The 10,176-nt window shown below is 49.8% G+C and overlaps 1 protein-coding gene across 2 annotated transcripts in view; it reads right to left on the bottom strand.

The window, feature by feature from the left end:
* The window catches only part of PPP2R1A (protein phosphatase 2, regulatory subunit A, alpha), a 24,179-nt gene that overhangs the window by 9,421 nt on the left and 4,582 nt on the right, over nt 1-10,176 (bottom strand). The window contains exons 2-4 of one of the 2 annotated variants that reach the window (XM_010831529.1): nt 3,862-3,952; nt 2,992-3,092; nt 1-154 (exon numbers count right to left, since the gene is read on the bottom strand). In XM_010831529.1, the coding sequence (XP_010829831.1) occupies nt 1-154; nt 2,992-3,092; nt 3,862-3,952 (346 nt within the window). The remainder of the gene's footprint in view (nt 155-2,991; nt 3,093-3,861; nt 3,953-10,176) is intronic. The other variant, XM_010831528.1, reaches the window with a different exon arrangement.

Below are 10,176 nucleotides of genomic sequence, written 5' to 3'. Positions count from 1 at the left end.
TGAACCAGTCGCCGCCCGCCAGCCGCTTCACCAGGGGCACAAAGTGGGCCTCGAGGTCGGAGGGGGAGTGCTCGTGCGAGATGGCCCGCAGGGACTCCACTGCCTTATCCCGCACCACCGTCTCCTCCACTGTGGCCAGCGACTCCAGGGGCGGCTGTGGGGCAGAACAGGTCAGCACACAGCTCCTCCCCAGCACCCCCGAGCTCCCGGCTGCCCCCCTGCAGGGACTCAGCTCCTCTGACAGGCTTTCCCTGATCACCAGAGGCCAACGCACACCCAGTGTCTCCTCCCTGAAGAACCACAACAGAGAACCTCACGCACAGGTCCTTGAAGGCGCTTCAGTGGGGTGTACAAACCCCCAAGCTGTACATGTCACCTTCTGAGAGGGCCATAGCTGTCCCTGGCATCTCCAAGTGCAGTAATAATCACTGATGTTGACAGCAGGGTCTATTTACTGCATGTTCTTAGCAGGGCCACAGCTCCAGCGGTGCTGGTTCTAACTCAGGAGTCTTGTGAAGCACGTCCTGTTACTGTCTCTATTCTAAACTAACAGGAAACTGAGGCACAGCCAGGCTAAGCAACTTGCCCGAGATGGAACAGTGACAAGCCAGGATCTAAACCAGGCCAGCTGGCTCCAGAACCTCCAAAGGGCTGAAAGGCAGAGTTGTGGTTTCTGACAGGCAACCACACAAGGATCTCACGATACTGGAGAACCTGGGGCTCGAGATTCTTGTTACTGCGAGGCCTGGAGTGATCGTGTTCCTTTAGGGACGTGTGACCGGCTGACCATGGGGTCACCTGGAGCCCAGCAGACCTCCTAGCACAGAGCAGGAATGCAGGAATTACTGACTTAAAGAAGGGAGACTCAATTTTTATCCTAATCTGTTCAAATAAACATGTGGGTGGAGGCTTGTGGTCTGAAGTCCAACCTGGCCTGACAGGGACAGAAAGCAGAAAGAAATCATAAATGGAGATGTTTCCAGGACCCAGGCAGGTGACTGACTGCAGCAACGGGCAAAGGTGACAGGAGGGGACAGCAGGGGCAGAGACTGGCTAAAGAGTGTCCAATCCAGGGAGCAGAGCTGCTTCCAGCTTCCAGCTCCACCAACTGTCACAGGGGGACATGGCCGGGGAAAGCAAATCTCGGGGTTTCCAAAAGCAGCCAAAAGGGCCAGGCCCTTACATGTGAAAAAGAAATCTCATTTGACACAAGCTTCAACGTGGATGAACTCCTTGAAGACGTTATACTAAATGCAATAAGCCTTTCGCAGAAGACTGCATAATGTATGCTTCCTTACGTGAGGTGCCGCGTTTTACAAACTGAAGGTGTGTGGCAACCTTGCACCCACCAAGTCCATCAACATCAACTTTTCCAATAGCATTTGCTCACTTTGAGTCTGTGTCACATTTCAACAATTCTCAAAATATTTCAAACATCTTCATTATTAATGTATTTATTATGATGATCTGCGATCAGTGACCTTTGATGTTACTACTACAAAAAGACTACAACTTGCTGAAGGCTTAGATGATGGTTAGTGTTTTTTGGTGAGAAAGTATTTTTTAACTATGATAGGTATCTTTTTTTTTGACAGAATGTTCCTGCACATTTAATAGACAACAGTAAAGTGTAATCATAACTTTTATATGTACTAGGGAACAAAAAAATTCATGTGACTCATTTTATTGTGACATTCACTTTCTTTATTATGGTAGTTTGGAACTAAACCCACAATTTCTGAGGTATGTCTGCAGGCAGACTCAGAGACAGAAAGTGGAATGGTGGTTGCTGGGGGCTGGGGTGAGGAGCTTGGGGAGTTACTGCTTGATGAGCACAGTTTCTTTGGGGAAGATGAGAAAGTTCTGGAGATGAACAGTAGCAATGGCTGCACCACAGTGTGCATGTACTTAATGTCATGGAAAAAGAGTGGTGAAAACGGTAACTACTTCTTAATAATGGTAACTATTTACCACCATTATTACTAATAAAGGTACGATTAATAATGGTAACTATTACTAACTCACCGTGATAAAAAATAAAAAAATCAAGAACAAATTTTTTACAATCTCATTAAAAATGTGGCAATGATACGTATACCACTAAAAGAAAGCCTGCAGACTAACTACAAAACACCATCAAGTGCAGATACCAAAATATGAAGACGTATCTTTAGGGATCACGAAAGACAGAATCACAGGTGGAAATGGCGGTTCTGAGGAACAGTGAAAACTGAGCAACCTCCAAGGTTCTTTCAACCCAGGCCACAGGACTGGAGCGCCTCCTCCCTTCCCTTCTCCCAAACAGCAGTTACTCTCAGTATCTGACCATCTCTGACCTTCGCCATCACCCAACACAGGGTCACATGGACAGGAACTCAGGAAAAGTCACGGGGACAAGCCTGGAATCCCAGCTCTGCCACTCACTAGCAGTGTGACTGTCTTCCCATCCAAGTACTAACCAGGACCAACCCCTGCTTAGCTTCCAAGATCAGATGAGATCGGGCGAGTCCAGGGTGGTACGGCCATAGACGGTGTGACTGTCTCTACCTCAAAGCGTGGACAGGATGACAACGGAGCTGACATCTCTGAGTGCTTACTACATGCCAAGTCCTGCACTAAGGCTTCTTGAGGTGGTCCTCAATGTAAGTTCTAAGGACTCCCTTTCTACAGATGAGGAAAGGACAGCACAGAGAAGTCAGGTGACTTACAAGTCACCCAGCAAGTAAGTGGAGCCTGACTCCCAACTGAAAACCTCACATGCAGAGGGCCAGGTGAGGCCTGGCGCTGCTCAGACACACCCAGTCAACAGTGAGGAAGACAGGTGTGTTCTCGTTCAAATATAGTAAAAGCCTGCTGACCTGCTGGGTTAAAGTGAATCATCAAGGTTCAGAGAAGATGACCCCAGCCTGGCCTGCACTCTCCCCTCCCTGCGAGGATCCTGGTTCTGATGCCCCAGGGGCCAGCAGGGGCCCTCCCGGCTTCCAGACTCACCAGCAGGCAGTGCACGTACTCGGGGCCTCCGACCAGAGTGGTGAAGGTGCCCAGCTGCTCCGCCAGGGCCAGGAGGACCTCGTCCTCATCGTAGATGGTGTCTGCGGGACAAGACAGACTGGGTTACAGTCCCGCCCCACAGCTGACTCACCCTGGGGAACAAGCGTGCTCCAGTCCGCTTCCTCAACCTGGCAGCCACCCTCTACCTGGGCGGGCGGCGGGAATGAGTGATTAGGTGTGCGATGCTAGGGAAGAGAGACCACCAATACTGTCAAGTTCAGAGCCAGCGTGACTTGATAGATATCCTGAGTCACTTCCTAACTACACGACCAATTAAGTCACTTCATCTCTCCATACTTCAGTTTCCTCATCTATAAAATGAGGGCGGTAGTCTTACCTGCCTTAAGTTACTGTGAGATAATCTTGACAACGATGGTGGCATAGAGCACGAGCTCTATGTGAACAAACTTAATTCTCACAAGAAAGGGTTTAGAACACTATCTGGCATATTGTCAGTTTACAGTAAGTATTAGCTATTATTACTATTATTATTGTTTAATGCTCACATCAACGCTATAGCGCATGATGACCATGCCTGTTTCATACATAAAAACTCTATGGAACAGAGAAGTTAAGTAATTTGCCTAAAGTCACCAGCTTCTAACTGGAGCTGTAATTCAAACCAGCCTCCATCTGCCTTCAGACCCCCTTCCATTAGTCCCTGCACCAGCCCCCAGCGCCCAGCACACCGCACTTACGAACAATCTGTTAAACTCACAGAGAGGTTTCTCTCCTATCTGGCAGGAACCACCCCCAGAAGCCCCCACTCCACTCCCCACTCCCCAGGTGGGCCCCAGGACTCCACTGTACCTGTAAGGAAGGGCAGAAGCTCACTGCGGGTCCTTTCGACCCCGAGGGCCAAGGCAATGGTGGAGAGCTTCTTGATGCTGTTGAGGCGAAGCTAATGAGGGGAAGAAGAAAAGGAAGGGAGAACGTTAGCAAGCCCACACTTAAGGTGATAGTTTTGGACCCAGTCGGCCGCTGGAAGCCTCGCTAAGCACGTGTGGGGTGCTGAGTAACGCAAGCCTACCAAGTGACTGTGTGACCTTGAGCTGTTAAATTACAGCCGCAGCCTCAGCAACAGTACCCGATGGGTCTCACTGAGCCAACACCCCCTTTAGCACTTTCCAGGATCACTCTGTCTGACACTGTGCCTGCATGCCCAAGTTCCCCACCCTCCTACTTGTGCCCACTCTTTGGCTCAATACCACTAACACACTCCACCTTGTGCTCTTAACAGCAGCAGCAGCTACGTTCCCAGCCTACTGTGCTGGGCCCAGTCCCAGGCAGAGTACTCACTTGCATGTCTCATTTAGCTCTCACGACAAGCTGAGGGCAGAGGGTTACAGGCCCTACCCCAGGACAGCAAACAGGCTCAGGGAGTCAAAGTCCCTTCTAAGGGTCACAGAGCTCTGTGGCATGGAGCAGGGATTGTAACCCAGTGATGGGTTAGATGGTAGATGGTGGTTTACAGTGGTGATAACAGAACAAACAATATTATAATGACACTGCTGTAAAAACATGACTAGCAGTAGCAGTAGTAATTCCACTAGTACGGTGGGTTGAACAGTGATTGCAAAAAGATACGTCCCTGTCCTAACCCTCAGTAGTGGTAAATGTGAAATACGCAAATGTAACTAAGTAAGCACCTCGAGATCGTCCTGAATTTGGGGCAGGGGGTGGTGGTGGTGCCATGAAACATTAGAAAAGTATGTGTCTACCCCTAATTCCTGGCTCCTAAACCCCTGAAGCTTTCTAAGAGACAGGAACACAAGAAGCATCTCTTGTTCTGATGTTTGATTTTCAATTCTGGTTCCTGATACTGAGCCCCCAAATTCCTTGGAATTTCCTGGGTGATGGGAATGTCTCTTGTTCTAATGAGGTGACTCTGGCTGGGCTCCTGGATGGGGCTGGTCACCAGAGAGAGCAAGCCATGCTCAGAAGCTGGGAACTTCCAGCCCCAAGCCCCATTCCCCCAAGAGGGGCACTGACCAGATGATCAGTCATGTCCATGTGATAAAGCCTCTGTAAGAAACCTCAGAGTATGGGGCTTGGGGTGCACCCCTACATACCGTGAGGGTGATGCACCCCAACTTCAGGGGACAAAAGTTCCCTTGACCTCGCCCTCTGCATCTCTTCACATGGCTGTTCATCTAGACTCTTTATTGCATCCTTTATTATATAACAAACTGGTAAATGCAAGTGTTTCCTCACGTCCTGTGAGCTGTTCCAGCAAATAATCAAATCCATGGAGGGGGCCTGCTTTAATGCCAATTGTAGGACATCCAGCAGGTGTTGCCAAGAACTGCTTGATCAGGAAGGGGGAAAGCCATCTGGTGTCAGAAGTGCTAAGTGTGGGAGGGGTGTGAGAGGAAAGGAAAGACAGGAGCCCGAAATCCAACGGCAGTGACTTACAAGAGACAGGAGAGAAGACGAAGAGACACAGAGGGAAGGCCGTGTGAAGACAACAGAGGGAGCTGGGGCTGTGTCCACAAGCCAAGGAATTTGTCAAGAATGGCTGGCAGCCCCTTGAAGCTGGGGAGAGGCACGGAGCCTCCTGAAAGAACCAATACAGTTAACACAATGATCTCAGACTTCTTCAACCTCCTGAAAGAACCAATACAGCTAACACCGTGATCTCAGACTTCTTCAACCTCCCGAAAGAACCAATACAGCTAACACCGTGATCTCGGACTTCTTGAACCTCCCGAAAGAACCAATACAGCTAACACCGTGATCTCGGACTTCTTGAGCCTCCCGAAAGAACCAATACAGCTAACACCGTGATCTCGGACTTCTTGAACCTCCCGAAAGAACCAATACAGCTAACACCGTGATCTCGGACTTCTTGAACCTCCCGAAAGAACCAATACAGCTAACACCGTGATCTCAAACTTGAACCTCCTGAAAGCACCAATACAGCTAACACCATGATCTCGGACTTCTTGAACCTCCCCAAAGAACCAATGCAGCTAACACCTGACCTCGGACCTCTGGCCTCCAGAGCGCTGAGAGAGAACCCTTTCTGTTGTTTGCAGCCACCTAAGTTGCGGCGCTTTGTCGTGGCCACCCCTGAAATCGCACCCTCTGCTAACACAAGGCAGGCCTCAGGCTCAGAATGTTAGTGTCAGGACCTCATCTGATGCCCTCATCCCAGGGAACACAACCAATGCCACCTTTCCACCAGCATGGAGGTAGGCTCGGGGGCGCAGACAGCTGTCTGAATGAGCTCTGAGTGGGCCAGGACCCAACCCCAGCTGCTCGGGTGGCCTGGCCTTCTGTGTCTTCAGCCTGACAGCGGGGCTGCAGCCGTGAGCTCCTGTGCGGAGAGGGCAAGGCGACACCCCAGTGCTGGGTAGGCCCGTCAGCCTCGCCAGCCCAAGCACAAGCGGACTCCTCCCCAGAGGAGGAGCGGAAAGAAGGGAGTATGGTGAAGACGGAGCAGCAAGGGCTCCCTCGGCCTGCTCTTCCCCGGGCCGTGCGGCTCTGAAGAGGGCGGAACGTGCCTGGGACCCTGCACCCCCTCCGGTCGAAGGCGCTAAGACTCTCTCTGGCAACCACAATGATGACAGCCTGAAGAAATGCCATGGTGGCCTCTCCTCAGAAAAACACCCCACTTTTCACACAGTGTCACTGGGTCTTTGGACCACCTGGGCTTGAAGTGGTCCACTCACCGGCCTGGCAGCAAGAGGGTCTCCAGATTAAACATCACAAGCCCTGCATCTTCTTTTTAGCCAAAGATTAAATGTATATAGAGACAGACCTACAGAAACATATAAACAACTAAATACGGTGAACGTGAACTGCCAGTGAAATCTGAGTGGGAAGCACACAGGTGCTCCCTGATGTTATCTTCCTCACCCAAAGTCATGGACATGCCCTGAATGCCAGACGGACCCCAGGTTAAGAGCTCCTGCACTGGGCTATACTGCCGCCTAGGACCTCTGGTTTCCATCTATGCATGTGAGTCCCTGCAAAGATATTTTTAAATCACTTTTGCATTTGGATGTGACCATGAGACTAATGTCTGGCCAGTGAAATCCAAGTGGGAACGGTGTGTGTGACTTCTAGAAGTGCTCTTATGGGGAGATGGGGGTCACATTCTTCATCCTTCCTTCCCTGTCTGGAATGGGCCTATGATAGCTGGGGCTTCAGCAACCATCTTGGGGTCTTGAGGTAACCTGGGACTGGGGAGGGCGGGATGGAAGACAACAGAACAACGTGTAAGAGCCTGGGACTCCACAACACCTACAGTGTCACACCTGCTTGAACTACCGCCAGACTTATTGATGTGAGTCATTTAAGTATCATTTATTCAGAGTCTTCCTATTATTTACAGCCAACCTTGGCTTCCCTGGTGGCTCAAATGGTAAAGAATCTGCCTACGATGTGGGAGACCCAGGTTCAATCCCTGGGTCAGGAAGATTCCCTAGAGAAGGGAATGGCTACCCACTCCACTATGCTTGCCTGGAGAATCCTATGGACAGAGAAGCCTGGCGGGCTACGGTCCATGGGGTCGCAAAGAGTCAGACACGACTGAGTGACACTACTACAGCCAACCTTAATCCTAACTACCCCAGTCAGTGACTGAGTTCTTTTTGGACAGAAAGACATAAGGACAAGCCGGCCAAGGAACGTCCAGGAAAGATTTTCCTCTTTGATGAGCGGTAGGAGGATGAGCAGAACCTCTCTGCTCACACCCATGGTTCCACGACCACACGTATCACCGTGAGCCAGGGCTGCTTGTGTCCCCAGCAGCCCTCAGCCTACTACACGAGACATCATAAATAAAAACTCCCTTCTCACCACTACATCCACACAGAAACGCTACCACTTTTTAAAATCCATGTCACATTCAATCCACAGAGCTTCCCCGATATGACCATATGGAGTATGGTCCCACATGCAGAATGTCTTCGCTTCATGCTGAGTGACACCCGAAGGCTCTCCTGTGGACTACGAGGCCCAACAGGACTGGCTCCTGTGCACAGGTTCGTCCTCACTTCCCATTCCCTCTCTTTGCTCCCTGGGTTCCTGTCACAGTAGCTCCCTCAACAGCTACTAAAACACAAACATTACGGTCAGATCTTCTTACTTGCTGACACGCTGTTTCCTCAGCTTCCCACAAGACACACCAGGGCTCCTCACCAGTGCCTGCCCCGGGTACACCGGCACGGCCGCATCACTACACATCTTAACTCTCATCATTTCCAACACAGGCAGCGGGTCCTTGAGCAACACGGGGCTGGGGCGCCCGCAATCCGCTCACCTGAAAACCTGAGTCTAACTTACAGTGGGCCCTCCGCATCTCAGTTTCACATCTGTGGGTTCAACCAGCAGCAGACCACGTAGTACCACGGTATTCACTACTGAAATAATCTGCACGTAAGTGGACCCACACAGTTCAAACCTGTGCTGTTCAAGGGTCAACTGTACTTCTCTGTTCACTGTTTCTCCTTCCCCCCCCAGAACGTGGGCTTCACAAGGGCAGGGATTCTGTCTTCTGCACTCTGTGCCTCCAAATCCCAGGGCACAGCCTGGCAAACAAGAAGAGTCCAATAAATGCTGGATTAATTTTTTTAAATCTAGGCTACACATCTATTTCTACAGGCAGAGAAGGAAAGAACCTGGGGGAATATGCTCCAAACTGCTACAGTCTGGTAGAGCCGGTGGCTGGGAATGAGCGGGGTGGCAGGCGCTGCAAGGTGGCTGCTTTAACAAGCCTCAGCCCTGGAAACGCCCAGGGAGTGACACAAGTGCCTCTTCAACGTCCATAAAATCCTAACATCCTTCCACCTCATTCCACGAAGAATCATGTTTTTAAATGAACATAATGTGTGTGGGTGTGTGCAGGCAGATGGGGGTGAAAAGTTCTGCATCACCAGAGTGAAATGAGGACCACAATCTCTATTTCTGGAGCATCTGATTTTTTTTTTAAAGTAAAGAATGAACAAGTATGCACTCTGGCTTTACCAATTGGCTAAGGTCCCCAGGTAAATCCCTGCTACCTCAGAACTTCAGTTTCCTCACTGTAAGATGGTTATCACAACAATGCCTGTCTCACAGGATTGCTGGGATAATCAAATAAAGAAGACACAGAGCCTGGCATGAAGCAAGCACGCAAGTGTTAACCATTATTCTTATCATTATTTCTCATGTATTTTTATTTCTTGAGCAGGGAACAAATAGTTCACCTGAAATAGAAAGGAAAAAAGTAATCTCCCCACCTCCTTGGAAACCGCAGCACAAACGAGTCCTTTCTTAGCAGTTTACCTGGCCTTATAATTATGGTGGTGCCTGCTCCCCCATTTGGAAGGTGATTTGTCTCTGGGATGAGGAAGGGGCATGACTGTTACCAGCTGGTGATTCCCGAACCGAGTACAGGGCTGGGTCAAAAACAGCAAGCATAAATATTTTTCAAGTCTTTAAAAATGCAGGTCATCCAGAGACGGCACGGCAGAGCCTGGATCTTGAACCCACATCCTTCACCACCACCCTACACCAACTAAACTCTCAGAGCAACCTGATTCCTGAGTTCTGCTTCAAACACCCATGTTCTCTATGTGCTCCAGAAAAGAAACCAGAGTCTGGGACGTCATATTTCTAAGGTGTGGGCACCCAAAATGTCTTAGACCATGCAAGAACCTGCTGTCTTTACACAGTTTATCTCATTTAATCCTCACAGCACACCCTGCCGGGTGTGTCTCCCACCCTTTTTCTCACTTAACAAGAAAATCAAGGCCCAGAAGGGTTGAGTAACTCATCAAGTTGCCAGACCAGGACTTGAAACCCTGGTCTGCCTCCACCCATGGCACTGCCACCTCTGTGTCACCTCCGGGCCTACTCTGTCTCCACAGGGCCCAGCTTGGTGGTGCAAAGTGCTGCCCTGAAACCCAATGCTGTTGGCAAAGTCCTATTTCAGTATTTATTGGGTTGTGTGACAATGACCAAACATTCAGAATGAAGATTCAGAATCTGATTTAAAGGAGCCAATTGTAAAAGGACACTTCTGGAACAATCAGGAAAATCTGATTTATGTGTATGAATTTATTGTTAGATGACATCCAAGATCACTGTAAAAACTGTGTCATGTATGATGCTTTCCAACTGTGGTGTTGGAGAAGA

This window comes from Bison bison, unplaced genomic scaffold, assembly GCF_000754665.1.
Source record: "Bison bison bison isolate TAMUID 2011002044 unplaced genomic scaffold, Bison_UMD1.0 scf7180017864527, whole genome shotgun sequence".
NCBI classification, from domain to species: Eukaryota; Metazoa; Chordata; class Mammalia; order Artiodactyla; family Bovidae; genus Bison; species Bison bison.
This window is presented reverse-complemented; position numbering and strand designations above follow the sequence as displayed.